The sequence below is a fragment of the Athene cunicularia genome (assembly GCF_003259725.1).
Source record: "Athene cunicularia isolate RWA chromosome 2 unlocalized genomic scaffold, athCun1 chr2_part1, whole genome shotgun sequence".
Classification (NCBI taxonomy): domain Eukaryota; kingdom Metazoa; phylum Chordata; class Aves; order Strigiformes; family Strigidae; genus Athene; species Athene cunicularia.
In genome coordinates, this window is record NW_020799095.1 from 59,406,245 (window position 1) to 59,429,836 (window position 23,592).

Below are 23,592 nucleotides of genomic sequence, written 5' to 3' on the forward strand. Positions count from 1 at the left end.
GGGCGGGGGCATGCTCTCAGCTGCACGGCGAGCAGCACCCGGCGGGTCAGGCGGTGCGGAACGGGGCGGGAGGGAGCTCTGCGCACCGCCGCAAACGTGGGGAGCCGCGGGGCCTGCGGTCACACGGCGGAAGGGGGTCCTGGGTGGAGGGGCTAAGCGGGGCGCAGCCCCCGCGCGTACGGCGCCCCCTGCCCCGCGCCCAGCGGCCGCGTCTTCCTCCGTTTCGAGGTGCGCTTGGGCATGTTACATAAACAGATTATTCCCAGCGGTATGTTAATAGAAGCTCTTGCGTTAGTCACACAGTCTGTAGTGGAACACTTTCTCTTTTTTTCCATGTAATGAATGAACAATAGAGTTTTAGATTCCAGTTTAGCATTTAAGAGTTAAAGTGGAACAATGCAGTCACCTGTTCAGCGAGTAGGACCATTTCCCCGTGGCGCATCGTGTCTTTGCAGTCATAGTAACTTCCCAAAGGAGCTCATCCTGTTTATCAACAGTAATGCATTATGTGTAATGCTGACCTTACAAAGCAGGACAGTGTCATACAGATATTTTGCACGCTTAGAGTCAGTGGGGCTAATAATTGCCCAAGCTTGTCATATCATAAGCTGGGGACACGATTTACAACAGAACCTAGTTTTTCTTTCATATGGTTTAACAAAAAAAATTCTTTTTCAAATCTCTTTGCATCATATATAGTAAATTCTGCCTTCCTTGCATAAAAATCAATTTGGAATCCACCCACACACACCACCCTGGCGATTCAGACATGAATAAGACTCAAACAGTCTTTCCATGAATTAACTTGAGTCCTCTTCCTAACAGTCATGTATCCATCTGCTAACAGTCTGAATCTGTTTCTTCTATTTAGTCTATTTGCAATCAGCTCAGACTCAAGATGATAGATAGGAAAAGACCCTGTTAAAAAAGACCAGAAATGGTGCAGTAGTTTGTGTTCTCCAAGACCCCCAGAATGACTTTCCACACATTATTGAATTCCTATTTCTTATCATCTAGGGTGAAACATAAATGCAAAATTTATGACTAAATTACCATAACTGAACAAAGCCCAAGTTAATACCAGCCTGATATAGTGAAGGCAGTTACAAAGACAACTCGGTGTTGCTGAGGGTAACGCACATTATTTATCAGCAACGGCTACCACTAACATCCAGGTGCTCAGAAGTGCTGAGTCAACTGGAAAGAAAGATAAATAGCCTTAACCAGTTAAAATATTTCATTTTAACTCCTTCCAGGACTGAGATGAAGTCAGTTATACTGGTGCAAATCAAGGAAAAATTCACTGCCAACATAGGCATTGGCCACTTTGTATTTGTACTAACGAAAATATTAGGTGAGACCTACTCTTAACCTGTTATTTCTGGTTCTTAGGACTGTTTAATACACCTTGACATTACTCTTGAAATGGTTATCAGCAATATCCAGAAATTGCTATTCAGAGCTACACAGGGGTGGGTTTCTATTAACAAGTTTTGCTCCTCTGTATCTCCAGTAACCTTAGTGTTCAAAAGTTTCCCCCAAAAGATTTCCCAAGACTTGTTATTCATATGTACAGACATTCTGGGGGAAGAATGGCCAGATTGGGAAAATCCTTGAAGTGGTATAAAGGCTGAAGGTTGCTTTGGCTCTAAGGTTTGAAAGCGTGTCCTTGGAACATTAGCTACTGAATCTAAACCCAGAACTTTTGCTGAAAATTGTTGTAATGATGCTAATGCAGGGTTAAAAGTTACAGTGCCTCGATGTCTAGATGGACCTGGAGTTTGAGGGCAGGGGGACACACAGACGTGGGAGGATACTACCAAAGATATAAGGAGCAAATGAATGACAAACATAGGGTTTTGGCCACAGTAGTGGAAACAGCATTTTAGCACTCCCTGCTCCATTAGCATAGAAAGAGGCGGGTGTATGTTGCTGGTGTCCTTTCAACTCCAGTGAGAGAGTTTCCTCAGCAACCTGGGTGTTCAATAAGTTATTCGTAGAAAGTAGCATAAGGATTTTTTTTTTTTTTTTTAAACTTCATTTTGCTGAAGCAGCAAACTGCAGCCTTCATCAGGCTGTAAGTTTTTCCTTGGCATCCCCACCATATGAGGGCAAATGCAGTGGGACGGTTCTCCTGTTTATGTAGTTCACTGCAGCCCTATTTACTTCAGTGAATCTAGGTCAAATTACACTGGCTCAGGATTTGGCTGCACCCTTGAACTTTAAACCGATTATAAATTTTGATTTGTCAGTGTATTTTCCATGGGGTCAAATCCCACTTTTACAGAGTAAGAGAATGTATAACCTTGCACAGTGCATGGCAACTAATACTTACAAAGAGGCTAGGTAACACTAAGGTAAGCATAAACATGAGGATGGTGTGAGGCTGTATTTAATAGGTTCAGGTATTTGTATCTCTGCAATAATCCAGTTGCAGAGGTGTTATATAGACAGGCGCGAGAATATTTTTAAAATTCCCTAAGAGAGTTTGATAACTGGTGTAGTCTGACATCAGTGAAGAAAGACACCTAACTCTTCTAAGCATTCATAAGCATCATGGCCACCATATCAGGGTATGATGCTTGATGTGGGTCTACACTGATTGCAGAACATACAGAAAGGGCCCTAGACAGCAACAAATCTCTCTTCTTTGCTGGCAGTAGCCAAAATAAAACCCTGCTTCATCCTCCACTAGTATTTGTTAATTCCCTTGAGCACCACTGCAAAAGCAATGTTCCAGCCCCTGAACACTGACACACAAACTGGAAGAGAACATTTTCTGTAGAAATAAATCAATCCATCACAAATCCATGACTGACATGGGAGACAGTGCTACAGCACCCACTGCCAACAAGATGTCCAGCTCTGTCGTTGTTAAAAGCTAGCAAACTTCAGCAGCCTTGCCATCCAGAACCAGAGCAGCAAGCCAGGGTTGTGCCAGCTGATACAGAATTAATAAGAAAACATGCTCATAAACTGCTTATAGGACAGACAAAGGGACATTAAGTACTTGCACAGAAACTCAAGAAGATGTACTGAAGCATTTTGCATGTGATGGGATTGATTAGAAAGTCCGGCAGGACTTGAAGTAAGAGTCCCAGTGTTTCACTTGCATAGTTAGTTACAGATACCTGATTATCAAAACCTGCATGCTGGCCTTGGTGTTGATCCCTTTCATCTCTAGGAAGATCCTTTGATTCTCTAAGACTGACCATTGAATCTTCATTACAAGCAGTCTGACCTGTGTAAAGAAGCAGACTCCTGTTGTTCATCAGGCACTTGATTTTGCCTTCATTAAGTTTAATAACATCTCTAGATTTTTTTAAAGAAAAAAGTTTAAAGGATACAAACACTTTAATTGAACCTCTGACCCAATTAAAAGTTGGGGAAAAACCTGCAGTAGTATTTTCTTTAGGTATTAGTAAACTCCAGATTAATGTAATTATAAAGGGCTGGTTTATTTCCTAATCTAAGACAGCTTCAAGAGTAAATCAATAAAATCACATCAGGTAGGAATTTTTCCTGATGCTTTCATGCTGTGCTATATGAGAGTTTTGTTAATCACTGCCTGTAAAACTGATTTAGAAGCTGAGACATCGATGGGTCTCAGACAAATTGAGCCTCAAGTCCGTATTCAGTGATAAAGTAATAGGTCACAAGTGCAGCCTGACTGGTAGTTAAAGAAGATAAAGGAGAAGGGAAGGAAATTAGGAGGATGAAATTAGGCATACCACTGGTTGTTCAGAGCCAGAAAGCTGCTGGGATGAGTCTGCCTTGTGAGGCCATGGTGGAAGGGCACTAGAAGGGTTGCCCAGCTGCAACAGGGAAGAAACACCTTGAGAGACTGTAGCCTGCATCTCTGCTGCATTATAAATGCCACACTTCAGACTTCAAGCATATCAAATTTATCAGCCAGTTTGTAAGCACCTGGCAACAACTGAGCTTATAAATCCATTTTCTGCATACAGCCCCCATGGCTTGCCTTATCATATGCTAAATCCGTAGGCTGCAATATCCAAGTGACTGCATCTTTACCCTCAGGACTGCTGCACAGCTGACAAGTAGAGTTCAATATGAAATAAAGTGAATATGTCTTCTGTGGAGCTTCTTACCTACCTAAGTAACAGAAAAAAACACTTTAGTTTTTGAGAGCTAGTTATGCTCAGATCTAGGAGGTTAAGAGGGAACACTTTACAGCTTCAGGAATATGACAATTAACATTATATTGGCATTAATACTGAAAGTACTCTGATTTCATGTCAGTCTAACAACAGATGAGTGATCTTTTAAAGTACTAAGTTCATCTAGCTAATGACTGTTAAACTGCATTACATTTCTTCTTCCTCAGTCAAAACTGACCATGATAAAATGGTAAAGATCGGATGTCCCTTACTGAAAGAAATCAAACCCCACATGGCAGAAATTTCTATATGAAGATGTGTAATTAGAGAATAAAAATTTAAGATTGTTTTCATCACTGTTGGAAGACTTTTTGATTTCTTCCCCTAAGAAGGACAGATACAGAAATGAAACAACAAGTACTTCATATTCTGTGTCATTATTTCAAAGACAAACACAGCAAGAAATGGAAGTTGGAAGTGGGGTGGCCAAGCTTGAAATAAATATCCTAAAACCAAACATAAGGAAACTCAGCAAAAACCATTCTTTCCTTAGTTCGGAAAGGCCCCCTAAAGTATACTAGTCAGTAGTTACCATTCATGACACTTTGCAGCTAGAAAACACAATGTGGTACAGCAGCCTAATGGGGGGAGTAACTTATACACATGAAGAGAAGTCTAGACCTGGTTTTATTTCTTTTATGTGCCAATAACTGATGCAGTTTACAGACATTTTTGTGTCCTTAGGGCCTTACCATGCAGCACAGTCATTATCATTTTTATTTAGTTTTGAGAAAAGCATCAGTCTGGGTGTTTCCATGGTATAATGGGTTTAAGAGCTTTGGGCTTTAAAATTCCAGTTATATGCGGACTAAACTCTAGGATACCTAGTGTTGGGGTTGACAGAGGAAGGGAGCTAATTAGCTTGTGCACCCTCTTATCCTATGCCAGGAGACTGGGCTCTATTACTTGGGTTTTAAGAAGAGATGTCCTTGGAGTTCATTAGCCTGATTTAGGGTTTTAAAGAAGGTAAATTTAGAACTGTTTTGGAGGAGGAGACATAAGAGAACTTCCATGATCTCTTTTTGTCTTCCTTACTAAACTTGAAAATCAACTGTCATTTCCTTTGCTCTCCTCACACAACCCGCTTTAATCATGATTGAAGTCCAAAACATGAAGTAACATTTGAAATCCAGGTTTTTGCCCTCAAGGATTTAAGGGAGAAATGGAAGAAAAAGAAATTAAGGACCAGTTAACAGAACAAGAGGATATTTTCCACTTCAAATGTTGTTTTGTGTTCTCAAGTGACACTTTGGAAAACACACGTCAGATTCTGTTTCTTTATTTCCCTGTATCACACATGCAATTTCACAGCTTGAAGTAAAAAAAATACTTTGTTTCTTGCATTTTGCTGTGAGTATGGATAAAACCGCTCCAAAAAGCAAAATGCCTTCAAACTGGCAGGGAATAAATGGTTGGCAAAGTTGTCAAGGGTGATTTCCATGTCAGGGAATTGGCACATGTTCTGCTAAGGCAGTTCTGAATACTATCCACACCCTCTTTCTCACCAATTGCTGGCTGCAGACAGCTAAGTTGCTTCTGTTGCAGTTTAAAAGGTCAGGTGTGAGGTCGTGCGATTTCTGAGTCTGCTAGAAGTTGGTATTTGTGACAGAACAGTGTTTTATTATGTACACAGTTTAATTTTTTTTAGTGTTTGTTAATAGTCCTTGCAATTCCAGGGGGAAAAGTCATTAAGTCTATTTTCATACTTATATGCTTGTCAATCTATTAATCAAATCTCTCTATGTTCTAAGAAGTTTAATCAGTTTGCACTACTTACTGGTTACTCAAAATTACCCTCTTTCTCAAATCCAGAAGCTTGTCTAGTATGCAAAATATCCCATGCAGTTCTTATAGGAACAGCTGCATCTCTCCTCTCATCTGTTAGGATTATGCCTTCCTAGAGTAGCATTTCGGTGTTACTTTGCTGTTACACCAGAGGCTGTACTGTGGTTTAAAGCCTTCAAATCAGCCATTCTTACTTAGGGGTACTTTCTTACTTTGACTAGACATTTTTCTGAGATGTATCTTTTAATGGTGACAGAAGGCTATGCATGAAGCCAGACAAAAACTCCATATTTTCAAATTTTTAGAAGAAAAAGAAAAATCAAAGACATCACAAAACAAGCATATCAATAAACAGTTCGTATTAGCAAAGTGTTTATAAGTTTCTTTCTTCTTCCTCCCTTTCACTGCTGCTGAAAGCAGAAATGAGAGATGTCTTCCAACCTGCCAGTGTGCCAGTGGCTTCAATTTCAGCAGTTACCATCACTCTCCAAATAGTAGACACCTTATTTTAAATGAGTTACTTAAGATATCCAAAATTCCTCTCAAAAATTGTGTCCTTCCATTGAAAAAGGTATTAGAAGAGTCTGGATCCATGCTCAAAAGCACCCTTGGAAATTTTGCTCCTTCAAATACTGGAACTACTGCCTTTTTCTGGAAGCTTGATGATTAAGAGCCATGAGAAACTAGCATCCCCAAAACCAGACAAGTATATCATGTCTCTAGTTTTATGGCATTTTCTTCATTTTTCAGAGCTGTCTTTTCTGACAGAAGGTTAGTTACATATGTCCTCTAAGACTTTTTTAAATTTTTCTGATATGTGTCAAAAGCATCACAGGATGTTCATGCTTCCCTTTGAAAGCTGAGATACAGATTGTGATTTCTTGGTACTGAAACACAGTGAAAACTTGGCTCAAAAATAGCTAATTTGTGCAAGGAAATAGAAAAGGTAGCATTTTACCTTATTCCTCTGCAAAATACCAGTAGCTCTCCACTTCAGGGAAAAGCGATATTGAGAACCTTTTGGTTTTAATGCAGTTATTTATTCCTTACTGCTGGAGACTTTGTAAGTCTGCATTTTAATAGTATCTGAAAAAAAACCTTGAAAGATAAAAGACTCAAAGAGAGTTATTTTGCTTACAATAACTAAAAGAGAATCTCAAAAATATCCCCTATAACCTACCCTGGAGGGAAAATCACCACTTTTTTTCCCCTTTTACATCTACTAAATTACCAGCATAATTTTATTTCAAATTGAGTATCACTGAAATGTCCCCTCAGGACTACATTTAATACAAATTTTTGCACAAAATAATTTTTATTTTTCATCAAGCAGGAAGTCATTTCCTGCTGTTTGCCAGACACCTTTGGGAGATGGTAGTATTCAGGTCAGAAAGTGCTTTGATGGAAAGGTGCAAAGTTGAAAGCTAAGCCAGAGAAAATTGTCACAAGGATGGGTGTAGAAGGGAAACAACATAGCCCCATCCTATTTTGCCTCCAGGTGTGTTTTCATGAGTTTAAAGGAGGGTAAGCATTTCAAAATTCTGGCTCATTAAACCTTAGGTCTTGCTGAAACTTGGTATACATGCTTGGTATACTCAAAACCAGTCAAAAACTCCTGAGCACTCAGTAGGATAAGGGACATCCTAATCAGCTGAAAACAAGAAACCCATACCAGTCCCCTAGTCTTCAGTGAATTTGGGGGTTCACGTGCTCTTGTTTCTTTTACAAAGACATCCCCTCATGCCTCAGTGCTCCTCCTCCAAATACGAACAGCATTGATAAGACATTGATGCAAGCGGTTATTTAAGTGAAGAGGATACAATACTGTTGAAATAATGATGTAATCTAAATTAACAATACTGAGCTAAATAACGAAGTACTCACTGCAACATGGGCATCTGTGTTGCAGGAAGCAAAGTGAGATCGTTAAACCCCTGTGACACATCATTCATCAATCCAGAATTAGAAGAGGTTTGAGAATTTATTACCTGAAATGATCTTGCACTTGATTCAGTAAACCAGTTTGGGAGATATTTTGATAAACATTCAGTTGTTTATCAACTGCAGGTTGATGCTGCAGGTAACTGAGTCTAAATTATGAAGGAAAGATGTGCATAGTCAGAATGAAGGAAGTGTTCAATTCAGTTAGAGCCCTCAAATAACAGTGCTTATACCTACCTGGAGAAAGTACCAAAGGACACCTTCAGACATCACCTCCTGGTTTCTTTCTTAGCATCTTCCTCAAAGAAATAATATCAAATAGGAGGATTTTCTTTAAAACCAGTAAGACTTAAAATTCTTTTATTTTACTTGCTTACTTAACTCACATGGCTATCACACATTTGCCCCCTACCATGTTTACAGATCGCACAGACTTAAACAGAGATGTGTATTTCTTGCTGTAGTCTGTTTTCCATGGGGAAGTCTCTTGTTGCTGCTTTTATTTCTGTAACACCTTAATTCTCTGTGATATTTAATAACTAGATTTACCACCATTACCTCTGGCACTTCTGTCAGACAACACATTTTGCTGGGAAATAACTATTCAGTGTCTGCTATTTAGTATTTCTTCCCTTGTTTTTTGTTTTGGGTTTGTGGTTTTTTTTGAGGAGACAAGCTTCCCATTTTATCTGTCTTTAAGGGTATCTGTAGTGATACTTAAATCAGCTGCAGGTGCCATCAGTGCTACTTCTAACTTGTCCTGTAAAACAAATGTGTTCATTACATTTACTCGTAAGAAATTGTCATCTCTTCAAATAGTTATTCCCAACAACACATATTTAATGCAAAGTAACAAGTGATGCTTCTCCTTCTCTGAAACAGTAGTAAAACTGAAGAGACGTGGAGCACCTGCTTCACTTGTTGGAAACTTGAGCTCATGAGGATATTCATTTTCTGGAAAGAGGTACCTGATCGGTGCCTGTGATGTATATCAGGTCTCAGACAGTTCAAGCTGACCTTCCCAGCAACTCTGTTTTCCTCTTTTCAACTATCTGTCAACTATCTATCAAGGCAGTGCTGAACCTCAACACTTAACCATCGAAGGAACCAGTATTTTTCCACATATCTATATTTATAATGGCTGTTTGGTCTAATAATTAATTAATAATCAAATCAGTCTGACAGGTGTGGCAGTCACTGCAATGTCGCACTGTCATGTAGATGTTGTGTCAAATGGAAATTCCCAACTTTGATGACACTTGATTTTACAGGTCAGCTTAGGCTGATCCTGTCAGATGATCTCCTGAATGATGAAGAAAGCTGTATGAAAAGCTTTTACCAAGAATCTAATACTGGACATAATCATGAAGACAAAAAAATGTACTGCAAGACCACCAAACCCACTGAAACGCTGAATGTCTTCTGGTCATGATTTCTTTCCATAATATTAGATGTTGTGAGATGTTAATGCTTTGGATTTTTTCAGGTTTTACTTTTCTTCTTTAAATCAGCAGTTACTTGGAAATATCTGGCATCTAATTATAGAGGATAAATGCCTATTAAAACTCCTAAATTTGAAATCTAATTTTAAGTATAATGTACAGATTTTAGAAGCAGATATTTTGACTTAAAACCTCACGTTTCTTTCCGGAAGTGAATTATACTCATAACTACCTAATTGAAAACCTTCCTGTACTGAGTTTCGCACCTGCATTCCTCACACAGCACTTAAGACTGTTTTATACCTGGGTAATGACCTCAAAGTGAAATTGAAAGGCTTTGCATGTATTGGAAGATTAAGGCTGAAACCTTAGAGGCTTGGATCTGAACTCTAATCCACAGCAGCACGCTACAAACTCCTCCTCCTCTTCCATTCTTGTCCTTCCCCTTTTTCCACTTACATCCCCATAAATAGTTCAGGAAAGAGTCTATGCATTTGGGCAGCAACTACAAGAAATGACTTGCAAAGTGACTGCAAAACAAGAAAAAAAACATTTCTCTAATGGGCACCATATTTCCTTCATCCAAACTATAAGAACAAGAACAAATCTGTAAACTGAGTGCTGTTACTTTTAAGGATGTAGCTAAAGCAAGCCACAATATGACCTATCTTACCAGACTCTGAATGGAGAGCAATGGAAAGAAAACATGCACACACACACACGTTAAGCTGCAGCACTAAGATACTTTGCCAGATTTCTTTGTTCCAAGTTTTGACGACAAATTAAAATACAAGGGCTCCACTCCTGGCAGTGGGTCCAGTGAGTCTGGCCAAGTGGACCACTGCATCTATGTAGAGCTCTGCTGGTCTCTTTAGCAGCCAGCACAGAATCTACTCATATGTGTTGGGTTATAATTATGCAATGAACACATCCCCTCATAAATCTCTTCCTTCTCCCAGGTCCATTCCCATGTGGCAAGGGAATGGAATATGTCCTGATTATACCTCATATAATTTAATAACTTGAGCAGGTTGTACGGCATATATATCAGGGTAGATTTTGACACATTGTGCCTTTGGGAAGGTAGTTAGCCTGGTTCAACTAAATGTTTATCGGTACAATTTTTCACAAAGGAAATACAGCTGGGCAGAATTATCTCAGTAGCTTTATATGAGGATTAAATGAGACATTCAGTAGAGGGTTTGAGAAACAAAGAAAACAGATAGGCATTATTATAGATTTGTTTTTGAAGGTTTTAATCCCACTTTGTTCCTTTCTGAGTCTTCTGACTTTACAGAGGTCAGTAAAAACCTTGAAAGTATGACTGTAACCTCCAGAGCATGTAAATTTACAAACACAAGAACTTAGTGTTTTAACTCAGTAAAAATGCAGGTTGGAGTGAGCTTGATTTGGGGAACCCATACTAAAAAAGTTACTACAAAAGCCAACCAAGGGTGTGAACATCTGTCTGCTCCTGGAGTTCCAGCTGGGCCAGCAGATGAGATCCCCATCACACAGCACCATGCCTTTGCTGCAGGTCACTCTCCTGCACAGCTCCTCACATGGGCTTTGCATAACTTCTTTTACTCAGGATGAGCCCAGTTGCCAAAGAGCTCCAATTTGGGTAGTTTTGATTAACCAGCGTCCCTTTAACAGAAAACTGTAACAGCTGTACAACCAGCACTGCCCAGAGGTCTGCAGTGGTGTTCCCAGCCCAAAGGAGGGACAGCTGAGAAGTCCATGCATGGGAACCCAACTCTCCAGTCAGCACAGCAGCTCTCACAGTGCCCAAAATGCAACAGCTCTCTAGCTCTGATTTGCTTTTTGTTTATGTTTATAAGGAGCTCAGTGCCATTTAATAACTGCATTGACTGGAGATGGTTTTGCTAGTGAGGATGAAAGTATTTTCAGGATCATTATTTTTTGCTGAAAAACTAAGGTATCCTATGCTATGATTGTGTTTGCTCCTGTATGTTTTTATACTTAAAATATTCTTCTGTACACATAAAGTAGCTATGGAGATTTAAAAATACTTCAGAAGCATAAAATTAATAGTAGTGAACTTCAGAAGTTTATAATACATTGCGTATAAATACAGTGCGCAGTTAAGTGAGGCAAAAAACCATGCTGTATTTCATTAATTTTCTTATGCACAGTACCTTTAGCATTAAATATAGTAGAAGCCTATTTTACCCCTTACATCCTGACTAGGTGAATCGAAAAAACCCTAAGGCCTTATTTTATTTTTTGTATGTTTATATTTTAATATTCTATTTTCTTTTCATTTATTGTATTTTAAAGAGAGAACCCCACAGCCCTACTTTTATGTCAGCCCAGAGGAACTAGAAATACTACCCACATGGGTCTTCAAATACTCCTCTCTTGTCCTCCTGCCCCCACAGTAGTACTCTGCAGCTCTAGTATGAGTTGTTCAAGAAAATCAGGAAAAACCATTTGGTCAGGCAGAGCTCCAGTCAGGGAACACATTTTAGAAAATCCTTTTTGATCCTCCCTGCCTGTAACAGGAGGGGCAGGCAGTCCCTTGCACATTAATCCCCACCATGGGGACATGGTGTTACATTGCAGACATCTGGGACAGCAACCAAGAAACCTAATTCTTCGGCATAGAGTGCCCTTTGTCTTCCTAAACTGCCAGGATTGTGGGAAAACCAGAGCTCTTGCTTTTGGGGTGTTTTTTTTGTTTGGGTTTTTTGTTTTTTGTGTTTTTTTTTTTTTTTAAGGTTTATTGTCCAACAAGTCATGAAATCCTGTGCAGAGGCTTAGGATCTTCTATTCATCTTAGACCTTGAAGTCTGTTACAGTAGAAAATTAAGAGATATTCACAGTACTAGAAAGGATATGTTGTCTGTTTCTACTGCTTTGTCCAGAAAAATAGCCAAGCATGTATGCCAAGTACAAAATAAAGCCCTGCATGAATTATACTAACTTACAAAATCAGCTTCTCAGAAGCAACAAAATCTGTCTGCAAATAGCAAGGAAAATAAAATTATCAGGATATGGTATGCTGAGAAAACTGAGCTGTCTTGCAAACTTGTTGCTGTAATTCTCCCCTACCATTTCATTTGCTTCCTGTCCCCATCTTGTTTATTCATTGTATGGGTCTAAATCTAGGATGCAAGCTTTTTGCTGCAAAACTGTGTAGTTGCATACATGACACGTGTTGGGCAGACACTGTATACCCAGGCACATCTTTGATGAATTTTCTGTTCCAAAACCAAATCATCTGGTAAAACCAAAGCCTTTAAAGGGTAATTACCCTACCTTGCTCTAGTAGAATTATTTTCCCATGTTTCTCAAAGAGCAGCTGGCTGTCTTGCTCTTAAATGATGAGAAGTGATACACTGCTTCTTCATTACATTAGGCATCCTTTACGAACTCTAGTTGTTCAGAAGCAGGTATGTTAAGCTGTGCAGGATTTTGTATTGCTGATGTAAAATTAATTCTGATACTGATCTCTATTCCCAATGCCTTGTAAAGTCAACGAGAGCTGAACAGACCATTAAGGAAGCAACCGTAACAGAATTAACCTCTCTCTAAAAAAACCTCACTGGGGTTCTTTGCTTGAAACTTAAGGAACTTCCTGCTGCAAGGGAAACTTTCTCTTATTCAAGCCAGGACCCAAGGGTTGTTGCTTTGCCTGGGAAAGTGATTTATTCACTCAGGCTGTTGGAAGGAGGCAGAATTTTTATCTACCCTTTCATTTTTGACTAATTTCCTTTTTGTTTATTCCCTTGGAGTCATACAGTCTTGTCACATTGTTGCTGATGGGAATTATACTCCATCTCAGGTCATACTGTCATTTTAAATCTGATTGTTAGAGCAAAGGAAAAATGAGGTCAATAACTGCTACCATTTTCTTGGGAACTGACAGGCCACATCTGAGGTCTCCCTAGAGAAATCTTCTTTAATTACAAGTTAAGCTGATGTTCCCCTGTGTAGCAGGTAGAATTGAGCAGGATTACTTTTAAAAGGATTGCACTGATCTGCTTTGGTGACAGTTTCATTTTGAAATTCTGATAACAAGCAAGAGGATGGATTATAAAGATATGGTTCTCGGGAGTGTACACGACTGACACATACCGCAAAGTGGGCCACAGCAGCCACGCGTCCCTTACGCTCTTCTATTAAGGCCAGACAAGTTCTATTTTGAGCACTGTGATTGCCATGTATTATTTTAGTGATTACTTAATATGATTGTGAAGAATAGAGCAAAAACTATTTGGAAATTGTAGAAGGGAAATCCTGCAAGCAGGCATTCCAGAAAGAGAATTTTTTATCCTGGAGACAATGTGACACTCAGCCTTTTACAATATAAACCAATGATAAATGTGTAATGGGCTGAATGCTTTCAAGTACTTAAATTATGAATAGATTTTGAGAAACCAAGCAAATATTAATGGGTTCTTAAATCACTTTCATTCTAACCCATGTAATTGTAGTGCAGAAACCTTCCAGATTCCTTTCCTTCATACTTAAAAAAACCAAACAGCTGATTAATTTTGCAAAAGCAATTTATCTCACTATGATATATGATCTGATAGTAGCTTGGCTGGTAAAATAAGACTTACCTTATTTTATGAGAGAAATTAATATTTTCTATGACACCTAGTGGGTTGCATAGTCCAGAAACAAAGAATGATGTCTGAAACAGCTGTTTTAATGAAAATTGTTCTGCCCCTTAGCGCTTACTCACCTTTGGTGCTGATGGTGCTTCAACCTGATCTGAGTCCTGACAGAAGCCATAAAGCAGATATTCCTCCACTTAAGTCCTTACTCCTATGTGTGGGATGATCGTGTGTAGTGCTGAGCAGGACTACAAAACCAAGTGAAAAAAAGACCTCTTATTAAACAAAGCTAAAACTCCCAAAGCAGAAGGAGCCTAAATATTAGTGTCATTTCTCCAGAAGTGAAGAGTCTGGAGTATGTCAGCTCTTAGATCTGAAAGCAGCTCAAACTCCTATTTCCTGGGGGAACACACCAACCAACACTGATAAATCCTAAGAGAAAAGTGTTTCTCTGGAGTCTCTTTGCTGTAAAGGCCTGTCATGCAGAACTGAGGTGCTCACAAAGTGCCCACTTCTGATGGCAACCCCCAAAGCCAGGCAAACAGGAGTTTTACATTGACTAAAATGATGCATAACTCACTTGTTGACTATAACCGCTCTAAAGCAATAAATGCTGGGGTTTGGGTTTTCTTCATGTATTATTATAAATTTAACAGTACAAGGCAGAACTTGCTATTCTACCTGACTACAGCCAATACTTAGGATTTTCAGAGAGACATAAGAACTATGATAGTTTGTGAAGCCTTATAGTACCAAGAGTTAAAATGCAGTCTTTTGGAGGGGGGAAGACAAAAAAACAACAAAAAAACAAACAAAAAAAAAAACCCACACCAAAACAAACAGGGTATTTTTTGTTAGTTAAGAAGAGAGAATGAAAACACGTACTGAAAGGTTTTAGTTTGATCTTCATTTAATATGACAATGTTTTAGAAATGTGAATGTTAGAAAAGCCCAAAAGTAAATTTTTTGGTTTTTCTTTCATTGCACTGGGTTATCATCTATTGCATTTCCCAAAAATCACATTATGTGCAAAAAAAAACTTTATAATTCCCTAAGCTTTTGTTTTAGAGAAGCATCTCAGCAGCAGCAAGGGTTGCCTGTAGATTCACACTTGTAAAAAACAAGTAAAAAGCACTGAGGGCGGATATTGGAGCTATAGGTAATGTTGAGATGGATTACAGCTAACATGGGGTGTGTGTCTGCACTGTGGTTAGGACTGTGAGCAGGATGGAGTGTAGGTGTTTTGTGTGAAAGACCAAGCATAGCTGGTCTCCTCATGTTGGTGTCCCATCCTGAGGTGGCCAGTCAAAGCCTTATCTGCAGCTCAGAAACCAGGCATACACCCTGTTCCACTCCACGACCAGCCCCTGCAGGCAGGCAAGCTGAGCCCAGGAGGTGTTTTCCTTCCTTCTCCAACAGAGGTGATTCCCTTCTGGGCAGGTTTACTGGTAACCATCAGTAACAACAGGTCTTGGTGCAGAAATCAAAGGTGTTAAACCTTTGAGAGAAACGTGTGCTCAACTTCTTGTCAAATTTATGTCCTTCTAGCTTTCTGTTAGCATTCAGCACGTTAACCTGGAACTTGTGGTTGTTGCTCTATTTCAAACTCTCCTGTCAGAAGGAACACTGTAGCTGCACAGCTCTGCATGTGTATTTTTCCACTATGACTAACTTAAGTGTGACTGGAAACTGAGCCAAGATGCAAATAGAGATGGGGAAACATGCTGCTTCTCCTATCAGTAAGCTCTTGTGTGCTCCTAGCACCCCTGTCTGCTCTTTTGTATTAAACTCAGGGGTGAAGGTGCATCATTACCGACAGTAAATTGTATCGTGCCCATTTCAGTCCACATGAAGAACAGGAGCTCCTTGCACAGCTCGTGCTTGTCCGGGGGGCAATGAGCAAGCTCACCAAAGGGCTCTGCTTCCTCAGTGTGAGAGGGTATGAGTGCCACCTGGGCGGCATGGCAAAGGCTCTGCCTTTAGTAGGCCACTGTTTCTCTTAATGCTCTCTGTGAATAATACCCTGAGAGCTGTAAGATGTCTAAGCATGGGGTTGTTAAGAGAGCTGTGTCCTCTGACTCTTATGTAGGCCACCCAAACTCACACTCCGCGGAGGACGACATGGAAATTTCTCAGCCTTCAAAAGCCTCAAAGTCATCTGCTTCCCTTCCACCTGAAGGAAAGCGCATTTAAAATACTGAAGATAACACAGAAACAGATATGAAGGATGGGGTTGACTTTCTGCTACTAGCTGCTTTAGGAGAAAATGGGAGTTAATTCAGGGCAGATCTGTGGTAAATCCCTTCTGGCCTTATTCTCTTCTGTGGAAGCCTCTAGATCTGCCTATGGGAGCTACTGGTTTGAGACTTCTCCACTCTGGGCAATGAGGAGGGATGTTACCTGAGCCCACAGTTCCTATTGCTTTGATATTCCAGTCTGGTTTGAGGGTGGAAACACCCACAAGAAGTACCATCTGCACAAGTGGAACTGCATAAAGGTGACATTATTCACCAGAGATACATGGAGACCACTGCAAAACTTGGTTTAGGCGCACATTTTCCAAAAGACCAGTTTCTAACTGTCCAAAGAACAGAGGTATTTCATCAAGAAGAATGATTTCTGCTGAACTGTTGCAATCAACTCCAGCAGGGCAGAGACCATTTTAATACTGAGTATGAGCTTGGGATTACATGAAATAACTAGGAAAACTAATACAGAAGAAAAGACATTCTGAAATACTATTCCTGAACATTCAGGGAGCAGCTGGCGGGAGAAACTAATTGAAGAGCCTCACACTTCCTCACAACAGAGCATGTTTAGGACCTCCTTTCTGCCTGTAGTCCAAGGAAAAAGTAGATTTAAAGACCGCTACTCCTTAAATGTATAGTGGCCCCATCTCTAAGCCTTCAGGCCCCAAAGAAGCCCTTTCCCTTCAGAGAGACAGTAGATACCTTCCACAGCCCCAACATGCTGGGACACAGAGACAACTATGGGAGGCAGCACGTAGAACTCCACTCTCCTTGCTGTCAGGCAGCATAAGGGTAAGAAGAGATCTGACAGCAAATTGCCTTTCCCTTTAAAATCAGCCTGAGAATCAGTAGTCTACACAGTGTCACTGAAGGCACTATGCAGAGTGCTCAAAAAAAAAAAAAAAAAAAAAAAAAAAAAAAAAGGGAGAAAAGAAGGAGTAGGAGGGTAGGAAGCAGTACAGCAGATCCCTAATGCCAGTTCTTGCAGTCTGCTACAGAGCACGGACATGCTGAAGATGCAATTTTTCGATTTTACATCATGGAATGACATACTATCATCCTTATTTTCAAACACTAACAGGCACAAATGCTACTGTCCTCAATCCAGACTGGAGAGTGGAATATTTTTTTCTGAATCCTCTTCATGGGTCTCACAGAGATATTCCTGTTCCTTTTAAGATTTTTCTACAAGCCAGGCCTAATGAAGACAGCCTGCAGTAGTAACTTTTCATTAATTATCCCTTACCAGTTTGGTTGTTTTTTGTTTTTTTTTAAACTGACTGTAACTGCAGGATGGAAGCAGCAGTTTGAGTGACACCTTTGTTTCTAGAGGTAAAGCAGAATGGCTTTGAAAATAAAAACACAGCCAGTGGCTAGCATTAAGTCAGAGCAAAGCAAGAAAAACCCAACAGGCTAGCATTTATGCTTTGAAGTGCCATTTTGTCTTTTCAAAACTGCAGTTTACATCTGACACATAGCAGGTCATAACAGTAGATTTTTGCCTGGACGAAGCACGTATGTTAGGAAACTACTGAGCCCTACAAAAATGCTGGCAAAACAGAGGTGGATGTGAAGGGAGAACTAGGTGCTGCACAGGGCTGTTTGTTGGCTTTATTTCTTCAGCTGTTGAACTTCTTTTTCAAGGTATCTATGCCCAAAATTTAGAGCCCAGCTGCCACATGATGTTGGAGGCTTCTAAATTCTCTAGGTGTTCATTTTTCCAGTAGTAACAAGACCTGTATTTCTGTATATAACTATACTGTCTGAGCTCCTAAACCGCTGGAGCATTCTTGAGCCTTGCCTTCCTTGCCCTTCCTCCCCTGTGGGACATGGCTTTCTAACCCTGGATTTGAGGTTGCCACATGCAGACCAAAACTATCTATTTGTGATGCTGCCAAGCCCACTGCCTTATTCCCATTAATTCAATGCGTACAGCCCTCCCCTGTTGTGTGGGAAACCAAGCTTCAAACTGCTCTTTACATAGCTTGAATTCATATCTCACATCTTTTTCTGACTTCCCACTGGCCCAAGTGGCTCTTGGTCTGGCACATCCCCCTAAATTTCTGAGCATAGTCAGCCATCACTAGTATCAAAGACAGGGGAAAAATTGGAACTAAAGTCATTCATCTCAACATCTGGATTCTAGTCCCTGCTCAGACATATACCAAAGTTATTTCTTAGGGAGACAAGAGCTGCAGTAGAAGAAATGAAGAAAAATAATTTCCAGAGTTAACATCTAGTCTAAAGCTCAGGGCAAATGGAGAATAGAAGCTGAAAACCCACTGGCAGATTAGACAGAGGGCAGGTATGACCAGTATCACAGCAGCACCTGGCACAAAAGGTACCAGGTTTTTCTACCTTGGCTGTGTTTGCAAGGGGAAAGACTTGTGTCTAAGTTACTTGTGGTAACTAAGCAGCTCTAGAAAGTTACTGGCTGTAAATCACAAGCAGGGGGAGGCAACCAGCTGCTTAGTTATCATCCTCCAGAAAGGGAGCTCCAGTGCCCCCTCCAAGCCCATCGCACAGCTTAGGGACCCAGGTTCCCAGGTCTTGTGCCTTGCCTGGGGAGCTTGGACATCTCACTTGGGACCATGAAGCTCATCAAGACACACACCTCAGCATCATGCAACTGCAACACTACACCCCAGACCTCTCTGAAAGTTTAACTCTTCCTTGCAAGGTATGTTCAAGTAGAGAGAATGCAGAATTAAAACTCAAGATGAAATTGAAGAAGTTTAGTCTGCCTGCGTAAGTAACATCTCTTAGCAGGCTCCTGATAATTTAGGCCAGTCAAATGTTTTGCTTCAGGCTTGGTGCAGATATTGCTAGCAGCCTACCCCTTTCCTGCAGGCATTACAAAACCACATGGTAAATTTCTCTGAACATCAATAAAGTAAGGGAACCTTTAGACACAAGTGCCCCCACTTCAAAATTCCAATAATATAGGATAGAGAAGAAATTATATATTTCAAGGAAAAAATCTTATTTATTGTCCAAAGTCAAACCCCCTAGACAGCAGTAACTGATGAAGATAAAACCTCTGGCTATATTTAGCTGTGTCTCTCCATACTTACCAACTTTACATCCTTCCATTAATTTTTCATATTAGAAACTTCTAGCTGGTCTTACTGAGGAAGCCACTGCGAACAACATTTTCTTGCAGGTAGTGTAACTTCAGCAGCTACTAAGGCAAAATCTGTGAGCCTCCCTTTCCTTTACAACTACCTTCCTTTTCTTTTCATCCTCAGCAACACCATCAACTCAGCTTTCTCTGCAGTAACTAAATCAGCCCAGAAGAAGGTGTTCAGCACTTTTGGCTGTAATCACTGTTCAAACAGCTGTTCTCAATCCTCTCTAGAGAAAACCAGCCTATTTAATGAATCAGCTCCCCCAGCAACTTATTTCTGTCAGATAACAAGCAGGCCTGCAAGCTACTAGCCTTATGCAGGGTGTTAACCTACAGTCAGTAATTTCCAAATACATGCAAAAATAACCCTCAGCTGCAAATATATTACTATTTTTGTCACAAAAAGTTCTGAATTTTATAACATCTACTGGAAGATGTCCAGCCATTTGCACACATGCATGCAAGCTTTAGTAATGGAACGGAGCATATATTGCATAGTATGAAAAAAATAATAGAAATAAAATGTAATCTGGTTGAGAAACATTGAAAATCAAATTGATTGTTTGCAGCCAAGACATGGCTCTAATTGAAATCTTTTAGAAATATTATATGTTTCTCAAGTATAAGCAGTGCTATTCTTTGTTACCCTCAAAACTATTTTTGAATTCTTTTATATAATTTACTGACCAGAATAACAACATCTTTCTCTCCTGGAGCACTTACAGTTTATTGTGAAAGCCTTTAGAAGAGAGGTAATAGGAAGATAAAAGAAACATACGAAGATCATTCAGTTCTTATTTTCTGTGCTAAAGCTGGAACAGCCATCTTGTTTTTTCTCCACCATACCATATTTTTCAGAGATTTTTGAATTAAATTAAAATGTATTACACAGCTTGCATTTCCAAAACAAAGATACAGATTTTATTTTTTTTTTTCTTGGAACTCTAAGAAAATAACTATATCTTTAGATAAAGTCATTAGTAATTCTTTTTATTAGCTATTCTTGTCTATTTTCCACAGAATAGGAGCATTACCAAACATTGTTCACATGTTATACAGGAACCTCTCTGGACCCAGACCAGTCCCTCCTGCAGTACTGCTTAGCTTCTGTCACACCAAATTACATGCCTTTGTAGGCCAGATCCAGTTACAAATTTCTGCTGGTTTCACAATGCTACTTATTGTGAAGGAATCAGGCAGTGAGATTGCTATGCTAGCAAAAACATCCCACCTGGATGCATCTTACATTCTCAGAAAAACCCGTTAGCCAGCCCATTTTACCACAGTCCAAGGGCTGTGCTTCTACTAGGAGCTGTGCCAATATAACTGTGCTGATTAAGGCTTTGTAATGTAGCTGGCCCCTAATCTTGGTCAGCCATCGGACATGGGACGCAGAAATTACCATGTCAAATAAGGACTCCAGTTTCTGTCTCTTGAAATGACTAATCCGAAATGCTAAAAAATAAGATCTAAGATAATGTCCGTTCTAGCTACTTTTTTCCTTCCTTTCCCCCCTCCCACTCTCTGCATCCATGGGATGTAACGTCAATCCCATGCCCCAGGTAGATGTCTGTCTCATGAGCTCAATCCAGTTTATTCCTACTCTCAGTGAAATTATCTAGTAGGGAGTTCCTTATATTAAATATAAATTCCACAAAGCAACAGTTTATTATCAACTTCTTGATGCTCTGTCTCCCAATTTCATTGAATATCCTCCTTGTTATAGTGACACAATACATAGCAGTCTCTGGCTCCTTTTTGCCTTCAGCGTCATCTTTCTCTGCTGTTTGTGCAGAACAAGCCCTAAAGAAATGCCTTCTTTAGGGATTGTTATACACGTATTTCCCCTATGGAAATAACACACAAATCATAGATGACAAACACCTAAAAGGTGGCCTGAAACAGTCTGTGATGGAGAGTTGTCCCCCACTGTACACCTTTGATCCAGGTTAATTTTGAATGCTCCAAGCAATAAGAAGCTAAACAGTTTCTTTTATAAGCAGTTATGCCACAGTCCTGAGATATAAATCTGACTTCACTTTGCTTCATTTCATCCCCTATTTCAGCCGTTCTGGAGCCAACGCTACAGTTTTCCAAAACTTCTTTAGTAGTATATTCAAATATGTGCAGGTATCTAATATTATTTTCTTTAAACATGCTGATAAATTCAGATTAATTCCAGTACTGATCAGTCACTGTTTTTTTATGGAGCAGAAATCTTCAGGGAATTACGGAAAAGTTGCCATCTAAATAATAAAATCACCATAGAGTTAATATATGTATTTTCAATATTTTCAAATATTACATTTGCTTCCAGGAGCTGAATTGGAGAGCAGAGGTTGGCACACATTTCTGGTGTTTGTTTGAAGCCTGAAATGAGATCTCTTTTTATACAAAGTATTATGATTTCTGTATAGCTGTATAAGAACAAGCAACAAATTATCTTGGATTTTTGAGATACTGAATGATATTCAAGGCTTTTGCATGAAAAAAAGCTCACAGATACAAAAGGTTCCCAGATAGCATAAGTAAGATTGAATACAGCTTATTTGTCTGTGGGAAGTTTATTTCAGAAAGCCATTTAAAATTGGCATAATCAAACAAAAAACCTCACATACATATCTCATCATGTATGCCTATATTTAATAATTACTTTTTATTTGTCTTTTAATCACAGTTGTTGTCTGTAACAGTACTTTATGCACATGAAGAACATTCTGAATACGAGTTCCTTGTCCCAGTTCAGAAAAGCCTGTTATTACTGTCTCTGAATTTCAAGAAGCCTTTAACTTTAGAAGATCCATCCTTAGACTAATAGGGGTTATGGACACCCCATGCCCATTGGCAAATTCTCCTTCTGAAGGGTTTGTGACTGCAGTCACTACGACCTAAGACTTTCAGTGGGCTCCCTAGCCTGTTGACAGTCATTCCTGTTCCCAAAGGATCAGACAAGTTACTTTGCCTATAAATTTCCTCTTTCTAGACTGCAGTATTAATTCGCTACAGTAGTAGTTGAGAGACTTTTTAAAGATTGTCAGTGAGAACAATAGCTGACAGGGACATGTCCATCCACTTGCTTCTGTAAAAAGAAGTTTTTTCATGTTTGTATTGGATCTAGGTAGCCTGGTTGATATAGCTATATAAAGAGAAAATTAAATAACTTGAGGCAGTGTTTTCAGTGGGCAGTAGGTAATGCCTAAAGGCAGATCATTGGTATTTTGATAAATCAAAGGTATGTTGGACCAGTCAAGAGTATTTTCATACCTGCACTGTTTAGATAGTAAGTACATAATCTTTACATAGCCTATACTACTTTTATTAAAGCTATTAGGAAACCAATAGACACTGGTCTCTCAGTTAAAAAGGATATATAAACACAGAATGCGAAGTGATGTTTTTCCCATACCCACTGACTTTGAAATAGTGTTTTAAGTGCAGTCACCATGAAAAGAGTAATTCACATATGCTGACTGTGCAACTTATTCACTTATTTCCATTTTTGTTGCAAATATATTGAAACTCATTAGAGATCTCTATGTTGCTTTATCATCATTTGCTTTATGCTCCCTCCCCATCTTTCCATTTGGGTGATGTGATTTGCTCAGATGACCTAATGTCATTTTTCGTAGGTGCAAGTAAATATATCTTCCACAAATCTGTATGAAACCCTGCCAGACTGCTAGCCCTGCCAATGCCCAGAGCAATGTCCTGTACCACAGAAGGAAAAACATGAAATACACATTAATCTTTAGCCTTGTAGCTCAAATACCATCATCGATAAAGAGTATTACAGTGATTTGCCAGAGAGTAGTGAGTTGTCTGAGCATGTGGTTTTGTTCAGCCTGTTTTTATTTGCTTTTCTTTAGAAATACAACAGATCATGTTGAGCAAGACATTTGCATCTAATCTGCCCAGAGGCACTATTAAGGACATGTTCTAAAAACCAGAAACACTGTATGGTCTCTTGTAGCAGTGTTGACAGGAAGGTCACAAGACTAGTCACACAAAATGACCTACTTTTTTAAAGTAAGATTATTTTTTTTCCCCAAAACTATTAGCACCAGTATTAGCTATATAAACAAATGTATTGTCTTTAACAACCTTGTAAATCTGTATCTTGCAAATCTTTATTTTCGTTCCTGTAAACTAAGATAAGCTGTAGAAAGCTAAAAGGGAGGCGAATACTGGGACATTCTTAAGAAGTGTGTTTCTTCTGCTGCACCTCCTAGAAAAATTTCTACTCCCAAATTACCAATGAAAGCAAACCAGGCACTGAATTGA

General features: G+C 39.5%; 1 protein-coding gene across 2 annotated transcripts in view; it reads left to right on the plus strand.

The window, feature by feature from the left end:
• The first annotated feature begins 11,903 nt into the window (after nucleotides 1-11,903).
• The window catches only part of ELOVL2 (ELOVL fatty acid elongase 2), a 43,639-nt gene continuing 31,950 nt past the window's right edge, over nucleotides 11,904-23,592 (plus strand). The window contains exon 1 of one of the 2 annotated variants that reach the window (XM_026843068.1): nucleotides 11,904-12,038. In XM_026843068.1, the coding sequence (XP_026698869.1) occupies nucleotides 11,919-12,038 (120 nt within the window). In that variant the 5' untranslated portion in view covers nucleotides 11,904-11,918. Of the gene's footprint in view, nucleotides 12,039-18,792; nucleotides 18,865-23,592 lie in introns of those variants that run through there. The other variant, XM_026843069.1, reaches the window with a different exon arrangement.